We start from the raw sequence: 23,687 nt of genomic DNA, 5'->3' as shown, positions 1-23,687 counted from the left end.
CAAAGCAAAACCTGAAGCTGGGGGTGGGGCTGGACATTTGAGAACAGGTTTGGGGCCAGCAAAAGGGAGAGGGAAAAGTCAGTGTTGGCTAAGTTGTACAGAGACAGACACACTAATATCCTGTTGGTGGAGTTGTAAATTGGTCCCACCATTCTGGAAAGCAATTTAGAATTCTGCTAAGAAAGTGACTAAAAAGCCTGTACTCCTTGACTTAGAGGCCCCACAGCAAGGCATATACCCCAAGGAGGTGAACAATAAAAAAGAAAGATGTGATAAACACAAAAACATTTATAGCAGCACTTTCTGTGGTAGCAAAGAACTGGAAACAAAGTAGATGTCCATCAATTGGGGAATGGTTGAATAAATTATAGTAATTGAATATTACTGTACTACATAAAATTATAATATAATAATTTTATAATATAATAATTATATTACAATATATAATATAATACAATAATTATATTGGTAATAATTACAATCACTTCTAATAACAGGATGAAAAATTTTACATGAACTGATGCAGAGTAAAGTAAGCAGAACCAGGAAAATAACATATATAATAACAATGTAACAACATCATCAGTGTCAAAACTAAGTGCTGTGAATTTATGATAGCCAAGCATGGCCCAAAAAGAGCTATGAGAATGCATTCACTTCCCTCCTTCCTGTCTTTGCAGAAGTGGGAAACCATTATACTGTTCATAACGTTAGACTAGATTGACATTGTTAGCTTGGCTAAAGTTTTTTTTTTCCCTTCTCCCTTTTTTTCCTCATTTTTGTTATTAGGGATGATTCTTTGGGAGAAAGAGAAGAAGAGGGAGAGTGGAAAAGGAAGGGGATGCAAAAACAAAAGGGTGACATTTTTAAAGGAGAAAATGTCTGTCTTATCCTGTGCCCCTAGCTATTAGATCCTAGAATGCTAGATCTAGAAGGAACCTCAAAAATTGTAGAATTCAACCCCTTCTTTTTTTTTGTATAAGGAAGCTAAGGCCCAGAGATGCAAAGTTATTTACCAAAGGACACTCAGAACCCAGATCTTCCAACTCCCAATTTGGTACTTCCTTGCATCACACCAACATGCCTCAATCTCTTTGTTTTCCCACCTGCTAATAAACCTGACTCCTCCTCCCTATTTGTTCATGAATGTAGAAAGAAAAAGAAATACTGAAAAAGAGCCTGAAAGTCAGAGATGAAGGCAGAAGCAGAGATGGAGATCGAAACAAAGAAAGAGCAGGGAAACAAAGTCTTAGAAGGCAAGGGAAAAGGATTCAGGCATGACTGGGGGATAGGAAACAAGAGATGACCATGACTTAGGTTCACAGAAATGTAGGGTGGGATGAAGGCAAAAGATGAAGAATTGGGCTAGAGAAATGAAGCCAGGGGAAATGGGACATAGAGATGGACATCCACACGAATTTCCGTCATCCCTACAGTTGTTGGGGTGTTTATACCTCTACTATCTGGCCCATCCACCCTAAGGATGCTTCCCCACACACCCCAGTCCTCAGCATCCCTCCCATTATGGCCCTGCTTTAAGCTTCATCATTTCTTCTTCTTCTTCTGTCTTGCCAATCTTGCTGCCTCCTCCTCTGCTCGATCCTCAGCAGCTTTCAAATGCCTCTTCCCCAGAGGAGTCTTAAAGTACCAATCCTGAATGAAATGAATAAGAACAGGAGAGTATGAAATGAAAAGATGCAGAAAGAAGAATCTTCATAAGAGGGGTCCTTTAACTTGGTTCCCTACCTTACCTATGCCTCCCTCAGCAGCAACTCCTCTCTTCCTCCTTGCTTTCTAACCTCTTTCTTCTCCTAGTAGGTTGGGGTTGATCATGTTCTATGGGTCTCCTATAAAATCTTATTGTTGTCCTGTTGTGTCCCTCACCCTTGCTCCCACTTGTCTTCTGCAGACTAGGATCCAGCCCCTCACTCCTTCCAAGCTTTCAGGACCATCCCTTGGGTATGATCGATGAATAAAGGGCCTGGGCCCTATTGTGGAGTGGAGTCAAAGCTATTGGTACTTAAGCAATGACTCAAGAAGATAGCAGTGCTTTGGTGCTTTGAGAAAAAGAAAAAGAGACAGAGAAAGAAAAACAGAGAGAGAGAGAGAGAGAGAGAGAGAGAGAGAGAGAGAGAGAGAGAGAGAGAGAGAGAGAGAGAGAGAGAGAGAGAGAGAGAGAGGAGGCCCATATGCATGTGATCAGCCTTATTAAGGGCTGTAAATATAATGAGTCCCCACTCTCATGAAGGAATAGTGGGTGGACCTATCCCTCACCTTTTCTTTTCCATATACATTCTTAGTCAACATGTCTTTTTGTGACTTCTTTTCCCTTTCAAAGAGACAGTGTAGTGTAAGGGATAGAGAACTGGCCAGGAAGGCTTGGGTTCAAGGTTATTTGTAGGACTCTGGGAGAATCACTTAACCTCTCAGGGTTCTGGGCAATTTTCTAACACTCTAAATTGCAAAGAATTGGTAAAGAAAGATTTCTCCTCTGGTAATTCTCAATATCAATGAAATCAAAGGTCTAGTATTTGCCCTTATTCTTTTCCCTGAAAGCCTGCCTTTGATGTTGTTTTCACTTGTTTTCACCTGTATAAACCTATGGTAGGTGCTGAAGACCCAGAGGACAAAATGACCTTTCACCTGAGGCAGGCCCCTCTGATTAGGAATGACTATGGGCCTCTTTCCCAAGGACTCTTGCAAGTTCCCCCACTTTCTTCCTCATACCACCTCCTCACTCTCTCTTCAACACTCTTTCACACACACACTCACTCCTACACATTCATACTCATACACACTCATACATACACACACTCACATTCTTACAACACACACTCACATACACTCTCACAACACACTCACACACACACACACTCACTCCTACACATTCATACTCATACACACCCACTCATACACACTCATACATACTCACACTCACTCATACACACTCATACATACACACACATTCTCACAACACACGCTCACACACAGTCTCACAACACACTCATACACACCACACACACACACACACACACACACACACATCTCTGGTACCTTCAGTGATACCTCCTCCTCCTCATACACTGGGTCCATCTTGGCCAGAAGTTCCAGAAACTCATAAGGTGTCAGAGGTCGTTTGATCAGTTGAATCTTCCGCCTCTCGGTCATCACAGAATGGACAGCTACAGTGATGTCTCCCGGGGTGTAGCCGTCAGAAACCTTGGTCAGTCCACTGATATCCACGTGGTTTAGTAAAGACTTCCCATACTGCTCAATCAAATGCTTCCAGAGGACTGTAAAGGTGAAGAGGACCCAAGAAGGAAATGGTAGGGCCCAGGGACAGGGTGAGGGCAGATGGCATGGCATGCGGAATGCATCATTACTGTTCTTATCGCTGTTGCTGCTGCTTAGCACTTGTACCATGCCTCACCAAGCAATTTCATAACCATTATTTCATTAGCTCCTCACCACCATCCTGTGAGGTACATTGTTTAGGGCAGCTATTGTTATCCCATTTGACAATGAGGAAACTGAGACTTGCCCAAAGTCACGTAGCAAGTTAATGCAGGTTAACTGCTGCTCAGGTAGAAACTTTAAAATGGGAAGAATAACGTGTATCTCACAGTTATGAGGAAAGTGAGCACCATAGAGACTGGCGTTGCTGTTATTATTGGCATTCCTATTTTATAGGTAAGGAAACTTTCATATTTCGGGGAGATTATGTGACTTGCCCAAACCACCTAGGGCTCCCAGTCCATTACGCTTCCCCTGAGGCAGCTGGTTGTGGAGTCAGGAAAGCAGGAAAGCCAGAAACTTAATTAGCTTTGAGACTCTGGTTATCATTTATCCTCTCTCAGTCTCAGTTTCCTCACCTGAAAATTGAGATAATAATAGCACCTACCCTTTAGGGCTGATGGTGGGAATAAAATGAGATGACATGTAAAGTGCCTAAGTGCTATATAAATACTAGCTGCTGCTGCTGCTGCTACTACTACTACTACTACTACTACTACTACTACTACTACTACTACTACTACTACTACACTACTACTACTATTTGATTAGGGTATGCAGGGGCAATCCAAGACCTGGCTCCCACTAGGAACATAGAAACAAGGGAGTTTAGCACAGGAATTGGAAAAGGGACAAAGAGGAGTTGGGGGAGGGTTCTTGGGCCACGTCCCTGCACTACCACCCCAGAGCACCAGATCCTCACGGTATCGGGTGGCATAATCTGGCTGGGGCACCATCAGGATCTTCTCATATGTTTTGCACAGCCCCTTAATGTCAGCGATTTGTGGCTGGTCTGATGTTCCAATCAGCATCACTCGGTCCCCGGGACGCAGCAGGTGCAGCGCCTTTGCCAGGTCCTTCTTTACACGTTTGGGGTCCATCTTCTCCAAGGAAAGAGACAACGGAGAGGGAAAGGGGGAAGGGATGCTGCCAGCATGAGGGTCACCAGGTAACAACAAAAGAACCCTATATCTGAAGGGGCTGTTTTAATTATCTATCTCTTTTTAGCCTCATCTTTATAGTGGTGTACAAAGAACTCTAGACCTGAAACCAGGAGGCCCGGGTTGTGTCAAAGTACTAATACTTACTAGCTAAGTAACTTTGGGCAAATCACTTAACCTCTCTGAGGCCCAAGCTCAAATAATGAAATGTCACCAGAACTATTTACCTCATAAGGTTGTTGAATAAGGAGAACCCCATTGTAAAGTTCAAGCTGATTTTTTTTTTTTGGTCAAATGCTCAATTTCATCAGTGTGGGGAACTTTCTGCATGGAAACTCTCTCCACTGATGTAGATAGGCAACTGGCTGCAACTCAAAATCTCAGCTAGCTGCTGGGGACCCTGAGAGGTTAAGTGACTTACCTATGGTTAGCATCCATCCATCCATCCATCCATCCATCCATCCATCCATCCATCCATATCCGTCCGTCCATCCATCCATCCATCCGTCCGTCCGTCCATCATCCATCCATCCATCCATCCATCCCATCATAGCTGGTACGCGTCAGAGTGAGACTTGAACCCAGGTCCTTCTAAATCCAAGGATGGCTTGGATTGACCACTATCCCATGCCACCTCTCCAAAGTGCTATATAAATGTGAATTGTTGCTATCCCTATTTTAGAGGTGAATGAATTATCACATGACTTCCCAGATTCACATACTGATTGAGTAAAGCTGGGCTTAGAACCCAGGTGTGCTGATTCCTAGTGCTGTGCTCTACCTACTAAGCTGTTCACTCCCCCAAAGCTCCCTTACCTCTTTCTCCTCTTTTGGGACCTTCTTGTAAAATGTTTTCTCAGCATTCCCAATCCAGATCACAGAAGGCTGTAGGAGTCGAGCCACCTAGCCAGGTGAGGGAGCAGGAGTCAGGGGTCAGGCCCTGACCTAGGACCCCGTTCTCCCTTTAAATGAGCAATCTTGGGGCAGCTAGGTGGCAAAGTGGATAGAGCACCAGCTCTGGATTCAGGAGGACCTGAGTTCAAATGCAGCCTCAGACACATAACACTCACTAGCTGTGTGACTCTGGGCAAGTCACTTAACCTCACCAAAAAAATAAATAATTAAATAAATGAGCAATCTGTTGCAGTGGAGCCCTGATCAAGGCTACCTCAAGACCAAAAAGAAAAGCCAGTAAAATTTTCTCTTTGGTGCCCCCTAGTCTTGCCTTCTTTACCCTTTCCTCTACTCCTAGTCCTCACCCCTATCTATACTCCACGAGATTACTGAGTGCCCCCAAATTCTCCTGGTCTGAAAACTAATTCTCAGGGAAGACTGATCTCATCCATCCACATACACCCCCAGTAACTTAGTATGAATATAAGTCTCAAATTCCGTCTCCCAAGAGTTTTTAACAATGCAATTCAGGAACCACCTAGCAACAAGTGGAGATACCAGGATGGGGAGGAGAGGTCTTCCTGGCCCCTGAAATTACGCCAGGAAAGGTGATTCCTTTTTTCTGCCTCTATATAAAAGTCAAGGTTGTCTGGAACCAAAGTTCCATAGAAGAACAAAAGCTTCTCCTTTATTGGGGGGCTAGGTGAAGAATAGGGGAATGTGGGGAGGGTAGAAGAAGAGAATGAGGCTCAGGATTGCAAACCTTGAAGACCATGTGTATCATCATCTGCACCCCTGACTTGCCCAGATATTTTCCTTCCAGGTTTTCCGGGGACAGGTCAAACAGGTTAGCTCCAGTCTCAGTACAAACTGCATTGACTAGCATCTTCTTCCCCGTACCAGCAGGGCCAGCCAGGAGAATGGATCGGACATGGGGAGCCATGGTATGTATTTCAGCAGATCCTAGGAGAATAGGAAGAAGGAGCCAGGGAGAAAGAAGTGGACCAGCAGATGTGAGAGAACACGGAGGGTATGGATGGAGGAGGCATTGTGGGGAGGGAAAGGTCAAGCAAGGGTCCTGAGGTTGGGGGAAAAAAGGGTATGGACTCAGATCTGATTAGAACCTCCTACTAACTAACTAGGTCAATGCCAATATTCCGGGTTCCATTGGGTGGAACATCTGGGGGCAATAGTTGGCAATCCATGGCCAACTGTGTCCCAAGTGGCTTGTGATACCATTTTAAGTGACATGGTGGCTGAGGCTGTAGAGATAGGTACATAGGCCTATGCCTGGCTGTTCTCCCCCATCTCTCACTACCCTTGTTTCTACTCCTTACATTTAAAGAATGGATTAAAGACTGAACACTAGGAAGAAAAGGAATGGGGTTTAACAGAATTGGATTTTGTAGGCAGTGGTAACTTACTACGAAATGTAACTAAGCGAACAGGATGGGAAAAGGAAATTCAGGCTCCCCCACCCCACAAAGATTATTGGGGCAGGGTCTTAGGGGCAGTTCAAGGGATCCTAGAGAGGTCAGTAGATCCACGGATGTCCAACAAAAATCAAAGCCCTCCACAGGACAGGCCATTCCTCCCCAGTAGCCTCCCCGCTATAATGATAGCTAGCATTTATATATGGCTTTAAGATTCATAAAATGTTTTATACCTCTTATCTCATTCGATACTCACAACGATCCTGTGAATTAGGGGCTATTATTATACCCATTTTACAGATGAGGAAACAGGCTGAAAGAGGTTAGGTGACTTGTCCAGGATCACACAACTAGTAAGTGTCAGAGGCAGAATCCTCTGACAGTCAGTTACTCCTGACTCCAAATCCAGCACTCCATCTACTTCCAGACACCCTCCACTGAGGCACAGGACTTCACCCAGACCCTCCTCTCCAATACTTTTTTTCCCCTCCCCGGATCCCCTCTCACCAAGCCGAAGGACCCCGTACAGAATTACATTCTGCCTCAAGTCGAATAGGGATGGCATTGGTTCCCTGTTTCCCAGTTTCAAAGCAGACCCAAGATATAAGTAGTCACCTGAGGAAAGAGAGTTACTGGGGACAGTCATTTGGGGGCTGGGGGTGGGGAGAAAGTCGGATAATCATCATCTGGGGAGGGACAGGTGATTACTTGAGGAAAGTAATAGTAGGAGTGATAAAAGTAATAGCTCTCGAATTGCAGTGGATTTAGGGTTTACGGGGTGGTTCTCACCAATGTAATCAGACAGTCTCACATATTCACTCTTCTTGATCAAGCCTTCTTCCACAAGTTCTTCATACAGAGAGTCCACAGATCTGGGGGTGGAGGTGGGGGTCAGGGTGGACTGAGGCGTGACGGGAAATACCCCAGGGAACACAGAGAGTATGAGGCAGATAGAGGGTGACTAGCACTCAGGAAGTGTGAATCAAGGAGAGGAGATAGGAAAGGAAGATATTGAATAAAGGATAGGTAGGGAAGGGATGGGTTGTGAAAGAATGGAAGATTGTATGTAGGTGGGGGAAGGAGACAATTATATGGGGCTTTCGACTTGTCTACACTGCTTCCTGGCTATATAGTTAGTATTTCTATCAGGCAAAGGAAGAGCTAGTGTGTCTTTATGTGCTGGGGTGGGGAGGGTGGGTAAAGCACTCGGCGGATGGGGAAACACCAAGCAGCGTTTTCAAGGTCCCCTCTTAAGGAGACATTAAGTGATTTTCTCAGGCTTTTGTTGCTGGTGTTGTTCAGTTGTTTTCAGTCATGTCTAACTCTTCATGAGTCAGGGTTTTCTTTGCAAAGAAACTGGAGTGGTTTGCCATTTCCTTCTCCGGCTCATTTTATAGGAAGCTGAGACAAATAGGGTTAAGTGACTTGCCCAGGGTCACACAGCTTAGTGTCTGAGGCCAGATTTGAACTCAGGAAGATAATGAGTCTTCCCGACTCCAGGCCCGGCACCTAGCTTTCCAGGGTTATGAAGGCAATATGTGTCAGAGGTAGGGCTTGAACCCCAGCATTTCTGATCCTAACCCAAGCCCCCTGTGTACTGGGATCTGCTGCCTCACATCAATATTTGTACCTTTCGTTTGCATAGTGCTCTATACCTTTTCAAATTGCTTTTCCATATATTTTCTCACTTGATTCTTACAATACCTCTACAAGATAAGCAGGGCAGGTAAGATATCATTGTTCCCATTGGATGGATGAGGAAACTGAGGCCCACTGAATTCATGTGGTTGGTTCAGGTTCACACAGCAATGAAGCTAAAACTAAAATCTTGGTGTTCTGAATGACTGGTCCAACGCTCTCCCCATGATTCCTACATTGCCATGTGGGCGCTGCAGGGTCCGGTACCTGTTTGGGGTCAGATCTTTGTCCTTCTTCTTCCCTTTCTCTCTCTTCTCTTTCTTGCAGTTGGAAGCAAACACAGAGGTTATTTCTCTCTCGTGTCCTTTCTGCCTCTCAACCCGAGCTTTAACCCCATCATTTATACTCTGCCTCCCCTCAATCCTCACCTTGACTTTGGCCTTCACCTTGACTGGTCTCGTTTCTTCCTTATCTACGGCCAAGCGCAGGGCCTGCAGCTCCTGGCGCATCAGCTGGTCCACCTGGAGCACACAGAGGTGGACCAGAAGGTGGCTATCAGTGGGGGGAGGAGGGAGGGAAATTGAAAGAGCTACAGAGAGAGAAAAGAAACAAGGGAAGGAGATCCAGAGACAGAGAAGAAGTCAGAGAGAAGAGGACTGGGCCAAAGAAAGGAATATGAGCACAGAGGAGAAAATGATAGGGCAAGGGAAAGCCAACTGTGACTGAAGTGGGCAAAGTGGGTACCTCTCACACCTCTTTGGTTCACTCCTCCTCCCCTTCCCCTATTCTAAGCAGGATCCCTTTCCTGTGTCTCATTCTCTGGGCCTTACTCTTGTCTGATCATAAATAAATCCTTGAAAGTTATTAGGTTTTGACTGCTTAGAATCACAGAATTTAGAGTTGGAAGGGACCTTAGACATGGTGTAATCCAGCCTTCTCATTTTCCAGATAAGGAAACAGAGGTTGGGAGAGAATCAAGGACCTGTCCAAGTAGCAGAACTGAGATCTGAAACCCAGGTCATCTGATTCCAAATCTGCTCTCCCTACAATACTTGTAGGGTCTTATCCTTCCCAGGGACTCTTTCACATCTCTTTTCACTGTTCAGTAATGTCCATCTCTTTGTAACCTTATTTGGGGTTTTCTTGGCAAAGATACTGGAGTGGTTCGCCATTTCCTTCTCCAGCTCATTTTATAGATGAGGAAACTGAGGCAAACAGGGTTAAGTGGCTTGCCCAGTGTCTTAGGCAGATTTGTGGTCAGAGATCTTCCTGGCTCCAGACCCTCCTCAATCCATTGCACCACCTAGCTGCCCACTTCCCCAAAGAACTCTTGTTGACCAAAAAGCCTTTAAGATCCAACATTAATGGGCAGCTAGGTGGCACATTGGAGAGAGCACTGGCCCTGAAGTCAGGAGGACCCAAGTTCAAATCCGGCCTCAGACCAAACACTTGATACTTACTAGCTGTGTGACCCTGGGCAAGTCACTTAATCCCAATTGCCTTAAAAAAAAATCCAACATAATGATTTTTTTTAAGGGTGAAAATTTAGGAAATGTAGAAATTCTGGAAGCTTGGGAAGGTACCTAGAACCCCCAAATTCATACTGCCTGCTCCACTTACTCAGAGAACTATGCTTAGAGACAGGAAGGGAGAGGTTGAGGTAGAGTTGAAGAAAGGGAGACAGAGCCACATATAGCAAAATGGTAAGAGAGACCAGGAATGAATAGAGCAGAACTAGACCAGAAAAGTTGCCAAATAAATATTCATTTGGTTGGTTGATTGTGAGCAAGAGTTGAGGATGGGAAGGAAAATGGATGGATCCTTTGGAAAAGGTAAACATAAGACCCTCCCTACTCTATCCCAGCTAGGATCAAGATGCCTTTTCAGCCACAGTCCTTCGACCAGCTACAATCACTTCTTTTGGTGAGCCTTTGAGTCCAGTCCTATCTGGTTACTAGCCTCTGTCTTCTGCATAAAGTTTAAAGCAGTTTTTAGGGAAAATAACCACCCCCCTACCCCCGCCTCAAGAGCAGGCTCACTTCTGTGTTCCAGTGACATTTTGATCTATCTGACTTCCTGTATTCTGGGTCCTTGGCTTCCTTGTCCTCTGAGATCTCACTGTTGCTCCTAATCTCGTCTGGCCTCTTTGGTTGCTTCTGACCACAGATGTCTACCCATTCCTTCACCTCAGCCCTGACTTAGTGGCTTCCAGACCTTTGGATTGCTTTGTATTTGTGAGATGGAAGGGGTCCAATGTCCTTGGACAGATGAAGAAAGTGAGGCCAAGAGAAGTAGAAATGACTTGCCTGTGGTCACAGCAATAGTTAGTCTGCTTCAAACCACAGAGAGCTACAGAATCTCTTCCCTGATTTCCTCCCCATCACCAGCAATTCCTGGCTCTCAGACTTTGGTCTGACTTTCTTTGCCTTTCTTTGTATTACCTGCACTAGGCATGGTGCCTGGAGGTGCTTAATAAATGATTGCTGATTTGGAACTATGCCCAAAGGGCTATAAAACTGTATAAAACTCTTTGATCCACCAATACCACTGCTATATCTGTATCCCCAGGAAATGTTGTTGTTGTTTTAAAGCAGGAAAGGACTTATTTGTACAAAATATTTATAGTAGCTCTTTTTGTGGTAGCTAAGACTTGGAAATTGAGGGGATGCCCACCAATTAGGGACTGGCTGAACAAGTTGTGGTATATTATTGTAATGGGATATTATTGTGCTATAACAAATGGCAAGCAAGATGATTTCAGAAAAACCTGGAAAGACTTACATGAACTGATACAAAATGAAGTGAGAAGAAGCAGGAGAACATTGTACACAGTAACAGCAATATTGTACAATGAAGAACTGTGAACGACGTGGCTATTCTCAGCAATACAGTGATCCAAGACAATCCCAAAGGACTCATGATGAAAGATGTTATCTGCTTCCAGAGAAAGAACTGATGTCATCTGAATACAGACCAAAGCGTACTATTTTTCGCTTTTTTTCTTGTTTGAGTTTTCTTGAACAAAGTGACCAATATGGAAGTGTTTTACATGATTACACATGTATAACCTGTATCAGACTCCTTATCATCTCAGGGAAGGGGGGGAGAAGGGAGGAAGGGATGGAGTTTGGATCTCAAAACTTTAAAAAAATGAAAATTAAAAATTGTTTTTGCATGTAATTGGAGGGCAATAAAATGTTATTAAAATAATAATTGCTATCTGACTGACTTTGAACCCCCAGTGAAATTTGAAACCATAATTTTTATATTACTGCTTCTGATGGGATAAATGACCCAGATCCCTGGTCCACTCTTTCCAAAGGCTCGACTCCCTACAGACCAACCCCGTCCTGTAAGACACCTGTGTTCTGATGTAACACAAGACCTAAGAATAAAGTGCTCACAAGCAGAGGGGGGGAGAAGTCAGAAGTCCCACTCCTAAGGCAGGTATGTAGTTTCTCCAGTCCCTAGGAATGAGGACAATTTAGACTACTTTAGAAATTTGTGAGTTTGTCTGTCCGGATAGTTACATAGGCATCTAGTCTTGATCTCAATCTGATCCCTTCTCCATGTCTTCTATATCTGTGCTGAGCCCTCATTAAAGTCTCCTGATGGCTAGGGGCTGGGGCTGAGGCTCAAGAACATGAGGAGGACAAGGGGTGAATAAATAGAAGATGGAGTAGGAAATGGAAACAGAAGTATGGAGGCGGAGCCGGAGGAGACAGGTATGAGGAGATGGGGCTGGATATAAAGGGAAGAGATGAAGATAGAGAATTGTGTGAGGCAGAGCAGAGCCAGAGGGCAGGATGGAGACAGAGATGAGGAGGGAGTAGGCATTGTGGATGAAGGAAACAAGAAGTGATAGAGAAATAGAGGTGGGAATAGGAGATACAGAGTAGAAATGAAGATAAGGATGGAGGTAGGTTTATGGAAGGATGAAGGGAGGCAGGGAAAGGACAGAGAAAGGAATGAAGACAAAGACAAGGAGCATAGGGATTAGGGAACAGGAAAACAGTAAGAAGGGGAATGTGATGGTGAATGTTGAGGCCTGGGAGGAATGGAGTTGGAGTCTGGAGTTGGAGAGGTGCAAACACTGAGGAAAGGAGATAGATGAAGGCAGAGAGAGAAGATAGTGGGACAGAAAATCAAGGGGGAAAAGATGCAGGGATCACAGAGGGAGATGGAAATGGGCAGACCCTCCAACCTGGATCCGGATCTCAGCTTCCACCTCCTTCCTCTCCTGCTCCTGAATCATGTCAGTGTCAATATCCTGATTTGGGTGCATGGGCACTTTCTGGGCCTCCCACATAACTGAGCACAGACCATAGAGCAGGATGGATGAGTAGGTGCTCAGAACCCAGTCACACTCACACACTCACACACACACTCACACACACACACACACACACACACACACACACACACCCCACCCCCACCCCAGCCAGAATTTCCCCACCCCCCATGGGAGGAGCAATCTTTTGCACAAGGCTGCTGTTATGCTAAGCTTGGAGTCAGAGGCCCGAATCCCAATACCAATAGATGGTTCAGACCCCTGATTCTACCCCCAACCCCCACCATAGCCTTATCTTTTCAGTCAAGCAGAGCTAGACCAGAGTCTCCTAGCTCTTCACATCCCAGTATAATCAGAGGATCATAGGCCCAGAGCTGGAAGGGGGCTTGGAGGTCATCTAACTCAACTCCCCCATTCTACAGATGAAGAAGCTGAAGCCCAGGGAGGTGATGAACTTGCCCAAGGTCACACAGGTAATATGTAGGTCCTCTGACTGTAGGGCCAGTGCACTTTCCATTGTACCTCGTTGGCTTCCTTTCTTTCCTCTCCCTGCTGCCCCAGACCTCCCATAGGACCCAGAGCCCCAGCAGACTAGGAGATCCACAGAACTCCCAGAAAATCTGGGACACTCCACCCAAGTCTTGCCCACCCCCCCGCCTTACTCTGGTACTCCTCGTGCCCTTCATTAATAATCGGCAGAAATTTGGATGGTGCCATTTTCAGCATAGTTTCTTCCTCCTAGAAGAGAAACTCTTTTATTTTAGTACCCTTACTGTCCCACCTCCATCCTCCCTTAGTCTCTGCCCAGCTCAGCCTCCTTGATCTTGTGTCTCTCCCATTTGCTTCTCTTTTTATTTTTTTTTTTTGGGGGGTGAGGCAATCAGGGTTAAGTGACCTGCCCAGGGTCATACAGCCAGTGAGTATCTGAGGCCAGATTTGAACTCAGGTTCTCTTGCCCTGTTTGCTTCTTTCTAACTCAGACCTCTTACTACCTGCTCCTCAAGCCTTCCCTGCCCTTCCCTCCCCTTCCCACCATAATCCTTTAGATGAAATCTTACCCCCTTCCTAAGCTTTTCTTCCTTCCCTTTCTTCTCCTTTTTCTTTTCTTCCTTTTCTTTTGGTTTTTCTTTCCCCTTCTTTTTGGAATTTTCTTCATCCATGAAGTCCATTTCTGTTTTCACCTAAGACCCAAGGATCTCTTAGACCTCAGATTCCCTGGAAGGGTGTAGACTCTGGCCCTGATACAGAAATAAGCCCCAGACTCTGAGTTCTGATCAATGGGATTAGCAAGGGGTCCTAGGGAGACTGTGGCTCTGCAAACATCCTGGGCTACAGTTCTAAAGGAAACATACTGAGAAAGGGAGGGGACATCAGAGAGAACTTATACTTCTATGAGAAGTATTTTCTCATAGATTGTGTTTTCCTGGGCCTGTGGATTTTGAAACCAGAGCTGTTTTTCCAGTGTTCTCTGCTCTCTTAGGACATAATGTCTTCTTTTTTTTTTTTTCTGTAACTGATTTTTCTAGACCCATCCCTTCTCCATATCCACACGTCTTTAGGCCATATCTGATCTCTCCATTCCAACATCCACAGCCAGCCCTTCAGCTTTACTGATTTTTAGGACAGATTTTTTTTTTCCCAGCTCTCTTCCATCTCCAAGGACTATCTTTCCCCCACCCCATAGGTACCTGTTCTGGGGTCTTGCCTGAAAAGATTACTTGAGAGCCACCCATCTCTTCATCTGGAAATTCAGGGAACTGGCCAGAGAGGTCACTAATTGAACAGAAGATCAATGAATAGTTATGGATAAGTGAGTGAAAAGAAGAATGATCAGGGAGGAGAGAGAGACAGAGAGAGAGAAAGAGAGCGTGTGAGCAGGGGAGAGAGAGAGAGAGAGAGAGAGAGAGAGAGAGAGAGAGAGAGAGAGAGAGAGAGAGAGAGAGAGAGAGAGACAAGGCAGGGGAGAGAGAGGGAGAGAGAGAGAGAGAAGAGAAGAGAAGAGAAGAGAAGAGAAGAGAAGAGAAGAGAAGAGAAGAGAAGAGAAGAGAAGAGAAGAGAAGAGAAGAGAAGAGAAGAGAAGAGAAGAGAAGAGAAGAGAAGAGAGACAGAGACACAGGGAGAGAGAGAGAGAGAGAAAGAGACAGAGAGAGAGAGAATACAGATGATCCAGGGGGACAGATCATTACTAATCCACTTTGCCCACGTCCCTGGGCATTCCCCATCCACTTTGAAGAATCTGTTTTGGGGGTAGAGTCTGAAGATTTGCATTTTGGGTAGGATCATGTGCCCTAGGGAGCGGGGTCTGTGGAGTGCCAGGGTTCAGAGAGAAGGTAGGGTCAGGATCAGGGTTCAAAGGGTTGCAGAGAAGAAGAATCACAGTTAGTGGGAGCACTGAGGGCAGAATGAAGAACATGGCTTGAGGGAGGGTGAGGACACAGGGCTTCAGGGGACAGGGGATGGGGAACGTGGAACTAAGAGCATGGTACTGACTGACACTCGATGAACCACTGCCGGATCTGCTCCTTCATCTCCTCCTGCATGTCGGCCCCTTCTTTGTCCTTCAGACGTTTCCGGACATCTGTTCTTGCCTCCTCATACTCTAGCTCCTTCTCTTTCTGGCGCTGCCTGCGCAGTTCCTCCCCATTTTGGGCCTGCTTCATGCTCATTGAGTACTCAGTTTCACTGGAAGAAGGAATCTGGGCGAACAGTTAGGGAACGGGGACTCTGGGGAATGTTTCCTTCCCTAAGCTAACCCTTACTGAGGGTCTAGGGACAGGGGATTCAGAATCTGGTCTGAGATGTATATATTCACATATCCCATATTAATACACTCCCACCCTACACACATGCCACACCCAACCACCACAATCTTCACCTTCAAACTCACAGTCTCCCACACATCATGTAACACACACGTGCATCATATACATACCCTACCAGATACAGACCTATAGCACACATGTGCACCTTAAACTACCTCGAACACTGCCTCCCCCCCACCCCCCCATTCACCATACGCACTACACAGACATGGAGTGCAGGCATGCTGGCATCAGGAGAAATTGCATTTGGAGCCGAAATTCATCTCTGTAAATTACTCTGATAATGAGTTTGTGAGATGCATCTGGGCCAGCCCTCCACCTCCCCCTCTTCTTGCACACCACTCCCCTGTGGGCCTCTAGGCACCCCCCCAGCCTCCCCACCCCATGTCTGCAGCCCAACTCGCAGCCACTTTCCCGCCTCATTGGCTCCCAAATGTATTTTAAATATCACTGTGCGCAGAGACAATTACTGAAAACGCTGAGCTCACACTGCTGATGGGCCCGCGTGGTCAGGCTCATTCCTCACCTACCACCACTGTGCTGCCACCCTGGCCCCCCCACCGGGGCCCCTCACTTCCCCATGTTCCTCCTCTCTCCTTTCTTGCCCTCCTTGTCCCTAAGTCTCTCCGTGGTCTCCTCAATCCTACTATTCTCCCACAATGGACCCCAATCTTCAAACAGTCCTAGCCCCCCAACTCACATGAAGAGGGGCTCTCCTCCTTACCATAAAGCCCTATCTTCCCAAGCAGCCCTGCCCAATAAAAGACATCTCCAGTCCCACCCTTCCGTCCCTGGGTCCCTCTTGGTAGCCACACCTAGGCAGAAGATTCCTGGGGCTGTGGATGATTTTCAAAGGAAGCCTCTGAGGGACAGAGTTGACTGTTCTCCGAGAAGCTGAGGAGCAGTCAGCTGGAGCTCCCCTACCCCATGGAGCTTCTCTAGCCCTTGTCCTTCTGTGTCCCAAGCTCTGAGGCCCAGCCCACGCTCCATGCCCACAGCCTGAGGTTCAGGGTTCCAGCCCGTATCCCACATCTGATTCCATTCGATTGTGAGCTCCTCCTGGGCAGAACTTGTCTTTTGCTTTCCTTTGCATCCCTTGTGTTTAGCACAGTGCCTGGCACATAGTAGGCACTTAAAAAATGCATATCAACTGACCAAGATCTTAACCCCAAGATTTAGTTCCAGCCCCCTTCCACACTCCATCCCTCCTCACGTTCAGTGGACCATTGCTAGGGGTAGAGGAAGATTAGAAGAAAAGCAGCAGAATTTGGGCTTCTGTCAGGAGCTTTCTCTTCCCTCAATTAATATCATAACATTTCTAGCTAGAAGAGGCCTTCGAGACCATCCAATGCAATCCCTTCATATATTACAGATGAGGAAACTGAGGCTGAGACAGGTTAAGTAACTTGTCCAAAATTACACTGACAACGGTTCAAACCCAGGTTTTCTCACTTAAAATCCAGTGCTGTTCTCACTAAACTGTGCTGTGGACCAACAGCTACCCTGTAGAGTTTCTCATATCTTTCCCTTTCCTCTTCCTCTCCTGTTCCCCACCTTTCCCTTCATCTCCATCTTTCTCCCAGACCTCAAAGCCATCCGGTGGATGAGAGGCTCTGATTAGAGTTGGAAGAAGATGATCAGGTTTGGAGAGAGTAAAGGGAAGGCAGGGAGAAATTTTCTTTCTTCTTTACCTTCCAAACTCTACATGTATAAACCTCAGCCTGTGGTCTAGGACCTAGCCCACTTTTCAAGGATCATTTGATATTCTAAATCTCAGCTCATGTTCTGCACATCAGCCTAGATGAGCAGAACCCCCAAAAAACATTGTATACAGCAAAGGCAGAATTGTTTTAAGAACAACTTTGAGCAACCAAGTCATTCTGCCTGTTGTAAATACCCAGATTAACCTCAAAGAGCCTATAAAGGAAAATGCTGTTTGAATCCAGAAAGGAATATTGCTGTGGTATAGGAAATGATGAGCTGGTTGATTTAGAAAAACATGGGAAGACTTGGACCTATGTAGGAAGATGCTATCCACCCTCAGAGAAACAGATGATAGGAGGAAATAAGCATAGTATAATCTTACATATATGTGTTGTATATGTGTATGGTTATGTGTATATATGTGTATATATACATATATACACATATATACACACATACATACAGATAGATAGATAGATAGATAGATAGATAGATAGATAGATAGATAGATAGATAGATTCAAGTTTAATTGTAGTCTTCTTTAGGGTAGTGGGAGAGAGGGGGAGAAATAAAGTTAAAAGTGCACAGCAGAGAACAAAAGAAAACCAACAAGGAAGCAAAGAAAAGTTGGGCAGCTTTGAAAACAATGTGTGGTAAGATTTTCTTAAAAAAGAAATTTATTGTTTCATATTGAATCTTCTCTTATGATCTGCTATGTATATGGCAATGGTTTTTTTTTTCCTTTTCTCATTTTGTATTTAAGTGTGAAATTTTAAAAAGTTACAAAAAGAAAAACAAAGACATTAGCCCAGGTCCCTGTCCTCCAGAGAACTTTGTCATATAATCCTTGGGTTCATAATTCTCGATGGTAATATACACATTTCCTCCTCTGGGAAAGAGGGGCAGCTAGGTGGTGCAGTGGATAGACCACCAGGTCTGGAGTCAGGAAGACTCATCTTCATGAGTTCAAATCTGGCTTTGGATATTTACTAAGCCATGTAACCCTGAGCAAGTCACTTAACCTCATTTGCCTCAGTTTCCTCATCCATAAAATGAGCTAGAGAAGGAACTGGCAAACCACTCTAGTATCTTTGCAAAAAAAAAAAAACCCAAATGAGATCATTAAGAGAAGAGTTGGACACAACTGAACAACAACAAAAATCAGAACAGAAATGATTTCCTGGGGATGGGGAGGAAGTGCAGGGGACAGGGCTCACCATGCCAATGAATTCCATTTCTGACAGCCGCTCCTGATGACTGCGCTTCCACTGAATGTAACCTCTCCAAATCTGTGGTTGGCGGGGTGGGGAGAAAAAGGGCATTAGTAATCTCCCAAACCTACCACCTGGCAGAGATGGAGGTATGGGGAGGCTTTGTTAGCCTTCTCAGGAGTTTGAGAGAAAGATCAAGGGGGAGTAGTTTCCATAGTCATTCTTTTTTCACAGAAGATGAAGTGTTGGGGGCAACATCCAGAGACAGTCAGTGAACCCCTACAGCATGCACAGATGTGTAGTAGGTGCCAGGGATGAAGGGAAAAGGGAAAGGAATGGACTAATTCTTGTTTTCACTCCACAGCTCATTCTGTTCTGCCTACGTGAAATGTTTTCTCCACTCTACTCCCCCACCCAAGACTTACCTCTCCTTCAGAGATCAGTTCAGGTCCCATCCCTTTAAAGAAATCTTTCCTGACCACTACTAGACCTCATTGAGCTCTGACCTCCTAAACAAGTTCAGGCCTATCTCACCCAGTTTAGCCATTGCTGCTCTACGCACTGGCTTGTTCTTTGTGCTCCTTGCGTGGTGCCATCACAAAGAGTTTGTGTTGAAGCTGCACCCTGAGGAGAACTTCCGGCAGTGAGGGACCAGAGGCATTATGAAGTCTAGGTATTAGGTATCCACCCCCACTATTCACAACCTGTACCTTCGTCCCTCTGTCCCTCCACTACCCCTGGATGGGGGCAGTACCTACCTTTTGGATGATGATAGCTGCCTGATCTCTATTGTTCTCAAACTGGTTGCTTTCCCGAGCTCTTCCATCGCATTCCTCATCCTTTCGAATCTCTCGCATAAGCTTGGCCCGGAGTCGGCCCTGTCTAGCTCGCTCAGCACGTTGGATCCAAGTTATTGCCTCTGACTTGTGTAAAATTACACCATCCTGTGGAGGGGAGGTAGGGTCTGGAATATGACTTATGGGTATGTCAAGGGCCCACTGGTGTCTCCAATTGTCTTTGCTCCATGTAGGGGCGTGGCACCCAGGGTACATAGCATTGTGTAACTGACTCCCATGTGTATAAATGATGATAACACAGGCGCATAGGATTCAGAAGTGGGAGGAACTTTAGAGTTCATGCCTAGTAGATCCTTACTTTAGAGATGAGAAAAAATATGGTCCTAAAGTGGGGCATGACTTGCCCCTCATACAGCTGGTCTCACAGCTAGTAAGTAGCCCACTCTAAATCCAATTTAGAGTTAGGTGGAAGCAGGGTGGGAGGGGAGAGTATGTCTGTGAGTTTCAGCTCTTTAAAAAAAATATACCATTTGGTGGAATCTGATTTTCCCTGACTGGTTGCCTTCCCTGGGTCACTAAGGAAGGGTTAAGTGACTTGTCCAGGGCCACACAGCTAATAACTGTCTGAGGTCAGATTTGAACTCAGGGAAATGAGTCTTCCTGACTGTAGGCCTGATATTCTATCCACTTTACCACCTAACTGTGGTCTCCCAAAAGGTATGGTCCAGGGTTACATAAAAGTTAAGGCTAGAAATATCTCAAAGGGCCAAGATCTTGGAAAAGGGGAGGGATCTTTGGGGAATCAGTGGAATGAAGGTGTTTCTTTTTCTTACAGTCTTGCTGTCCTTTTGCCCAATTTTCTCCAGGATCTCTGCCATTATTGCCTCTCGGTCCTGAAGCACTTTTCTCTGCTCCAACATGAAGTATTTGGGAATTGGGACTTCCAGGTCAGCCTTTGGAAAGGGTGTGGACAGCAGGGTATCAGGACCTTCTACTATCTCATCATCACCACCTTCCTCCCCCACCTTCAGTGGCTGCCCCTTTGTCCTGTCTGTCCTCAGTCTTGCAATTCTAGGTGGGTTGGTGGTGGTATTGGTGTTAGAGACCTCACCAGAAGCCACCCTGTCCTTTCTCATCCCTCCAGGCAGGAACACTCATATGAATCTGATTTCCAGAAGACTATGACATAAGTCTCCAGGGTAAGAACATAGATTGGAGATAGGGATGGGCACCTAAGGATGGGATTGGATGACTCCTACGTAATCCCTGAGTGCCTCAGGTTGGAGATAGAAGCTGTTTGAAGGTTTTCCCAGCCATGAGGGAATTCTAACTAGGCATTAGAGGCCTACACATGGAGACCATGCACTTGCCTCTATTCTAAAGTAGAAGATCCTTCATTACGTCTTAATAATTTTCAACCACTTTCTGCCCTTTCCCCCCATGTATGTGCTAAAAAGCCAAGTCCACCCATCACTTCCCTATTTTTTGATTAGTTTCAGAGTAAAAAGTCCTTCCCTAGGTCTAGCCTCCATTTCTTGGGCAAGTCTAAACACCATTCATAGGGTTTCTTGAAGTGGAGAGTATCAGGCCTAGTGTCAGGAAGACTCATCTTCCTGAGTTCTAATCTGACCTCAGCACTTACTACCTGTGTGACCCTGGGCAAGTCATTTAACCCTGTTTGCCTCAGTTTCCTCATCTGTAAAATTAGCTGGAGAAGGAAATGGTAAACTACTCCAGTATCTTTACCAAGAAAATCCTAAATGGGATTACAAAGAGCCAGACACAATTGAAAACATCCCGTTATTGGTCCATAGGATAGAGAACCCAAAATGAACTTAAGTCCAAACCAATTCCCTCATTTTACTGATGAGGAAACTAAGCTTTAGGCACATTAAGTAACTGGGTCAAGGTTGAGTAAAAGTGTCGAAAGATATGAATCCAAGTCTATGACTTTTTCCTCTATACCATACTCTTGGCATTTAGAAGAAAAGTTCAACCACTTCCTGCCCCACTCCACCCATCCCTTCCTTTTCCCTGTATTCTGCAACTCTAGGCACTGAATTCAGAGGTGCTAAATCTTCTATAGGGCCATCAGAATTCTTTTGGGGCTCCATTTAAGAGCTTTGGTGTGTCCCCCACTAACCCCTTTGCTCAAAAGTCACTCTGTCCTGTCCCACCCCCTGCTCAATGCTGATAGCAGGGAAGTAAAATCACACTTTTTGTTCTCCCTAAACCTCCTCTCTCCAACCATACTCATGTCATTTCAGTCAGAGAAATCAACTCGCCACACCCCATCCCACACCGGTGTGAGTTTTAGGTCCTGAAGCATATGGTCCAAGCAGTGGTACTCAGATAGATCAACTTGCACCAACTCCTCCTTCAGCTCCAGGATCCGACCGGCTACCCCGTCCAACAGACGGCGGATGAGCTGCCGCTTCTGGGGTTGTACCATCTGGTCATAGATGATATCTAGCTGCCGCATCATCCCCAGGTAGTGCAGAAAGAGTGATGAGAGCCTATAGATGAAGGAGCCTCGCTCTCGGTCAGGCACTGGGTCTGGCAGGAACTGCTCCTGGAACAACAACTTTTGTAGCGTCTGATGCGTGGAAACCCAGAGCCGCTGGTATGTCCTGGTGGTGGAAGTAGAGGGAGGACGGCAAGGAGCAGATTAATGTCGGGGCCAGAAAATGGACCAAGACCATGTGATGCAAAGCAAGGGGAGCTGGATTTAGAGTCAGAAGATTTTGGACTGGAATCTTAGCTCTGACATTCATTACTTCTGTGATCTTGGTTAGGTCACTTCTTTCCACCTGTTTCCTCGTCTTTAAAATAGCAAGGTTAGACTAGAATGATCACTAAGGCTCTTCCAGATTTAATCCTGTTATCTGAGATTCTATAATCTAATGTTTGCTTACATGGGGATAATATTGATGGATGAATCTAGAGAGTGATACTGGGGGTCAGGAGACCAGTTGAGCAATATTAGAGGGCCAGTAGGGAGTTTGGCCCAAGTCCCTAGAGCAGAAGTTCTTAACCTAGAGTCCACAGATCCCCAACAAGTCCATGGGTGGATTTTAGGGCATTCATGAACTTGGGTGGGGAAAAAAATTACATCTTAATTTCAAAATAATGGTTTCCTTTGTTGTCTCATGTATTTTATACATTTAAAAACATCATTCTGAGAAGGCATCCTTGAGTTTCACTAGAGTGCCAAAGGGATATATAACACAAAAAAGGGTAAGAACCCCCAGCCCTATGGAGAATTGAGAGAACAGAAGGTCAATAAAGGGATCAAGGCCTCTTTGTGGGGAAGGTGTCCTTGTGGAAGTCAGGAGACCAATTAGGTCCTCTAGGGGCATTTCTGGGATGCAGTCCAGAGGTTCTAGAAGTTTATATGGCAGCATATAATGGGGACAGAGGTTGAAGGCAGAGACAGAGGAATAAGTGTGTAGAGAAAGTCTCCCTTCAACTACCACTCTAGTTGAATCACAAAATTTAGGCACGGAAGGGATTTCAGTGGCTTATCTAGTCTCCTCTATACCCAACAAAAATCTCTACTCAGTGGTGTGGTGGATAGAGTACTGGGCCTGAAGTCAGGAAGACTCCAATCTGATCTCAGACATTTACCAGCTTCATGACTCTGGGCAAGTCACGTAAGCCTATTTGCCTCAGTTTCCTCATCTGTAAAATAAGCTGGAGAAGGAAATGGCAAATCACTCTAGTAACGTTGCCCAAAAAAAAAAATCTCAAACGGGGTCACAACTGAAAGGAATGAACAACAACCATAATCTATCCAACAAGTGCTTGAAGACCTCTATCAAGCAGGAACTCGATACTTCTCAAGACAAGCCTATTCCGGTTTTTCAACTGATCTATTTGTTAGGAAGTTTTTCCTAACATCGTTCAAATCTTTTCCAACTTCTACCTTCTGCACCTTGAGGCAGAGCAAGTCAGATCCCTCTTTACTTATGATCATTATTCACATGCTTAAAAACAGCTATCAGATTTGCTGCTCTCTGCCTCTACCCCTATCCCACCCCCAATCCCCCCACCCCATTCATACAACTCTAGTCTTTTCTTCTTTAGGCTTGAACAATTTCTTAAGTTCTATCAATTTCGTCTGCCTTTAGAAAGGATTAGCATTTCTAGGTGAGGGAAAAAAATGGATTGGAGCTGTAGAAGGTGCCCTGTGAGGGTTGGGAGGAAACCCTGGTGCAAAAAAAGTCTCCTATCCTCTACCCATATGCTCCAAAGAGGATTCAGTCTGAGTCTTGACCATAGCATGACCAGCAAATTGGGAGGTTCTTTAGATTTTTTTAGGGGTAAGGATCAGTATTTGGGGCTTTCTTCCCACTCCCAACTCACTCACCCCTCAGACATGTTGCCCTCTCTCTTCTACAGCTGTTCTTTGTTCGGTGATTGTGGTTTCCATAGAAACCCGAG

At 45.4% G+C, this 23,687-nt stretch overlaps 1 protein-coding gene across 1 annotated transcript; it reads right to left on the bottom strand.

Moving 5' to 3' along the window:
- Positions 1-542: 542 nt before the first annotated feature.
- DRC11L (dynein regulatory complex subunit 11 like) lies at positions 543-23,662 on the bottom strand. Its single transcript, XM_020977929.2, has 19 exons — positions 23,614-23,662; positions 21,547-21,874; positions 20,078-20,197; positions 19,206-19,391; positions 18,454-18,525; positions 15,201-15,406; positions 14,399-14,483; positions 13,769-13,891; positions 13,373-13,448; positions 12,624-12,730; positions 8,848-8,940; positions 8,687-8,739; positions 7,571-7,653; positions 7,289-7,396; positions 6,112-6,311; positions 5,271-5,357; positions 4,217-4,394; positions 3,055-3,293; positions 543-1,653 (listed from the first exon to the last, which is right to left on the bottom strand). The coding sequence occupies exons 1-19, from the start codon at positions 23,622-23,624 to the stop codon at positions 1,546-1,548; spliced, it is 2,463 nt and encodes an 820-aa protein (XP_020833588.1). The 5' UTR covers positions 23,625-23,662; the 3' UTR covers positions 543-1,545.
- Positions 23,663-23,687: the final 25 nt, after the last annotated feature.

Source organism: Phascolarctos cinereus, unplaced genomic scaffold, assembly GCF_003287225.1.
Source record: "Phascolarctos cinereus isolate Bilbo 61053 unplaced genomic scaffold, phaCin_HiC Scaffold_1;HRSCAF=81, whole genome shotgun sequence".
Lineage (NCBI taxonomy): Eukaryota > Metazoa > Chordata > Mammalia > Diprotodontia > Phascolarctidae > Phascolarctos > Phascolarctos cinereus.
The sequence above is the reverse complement of the archived record's forward strand: the minus strand, read 5'-3'. Positions and strand labels throughout refer to the sequence as shown.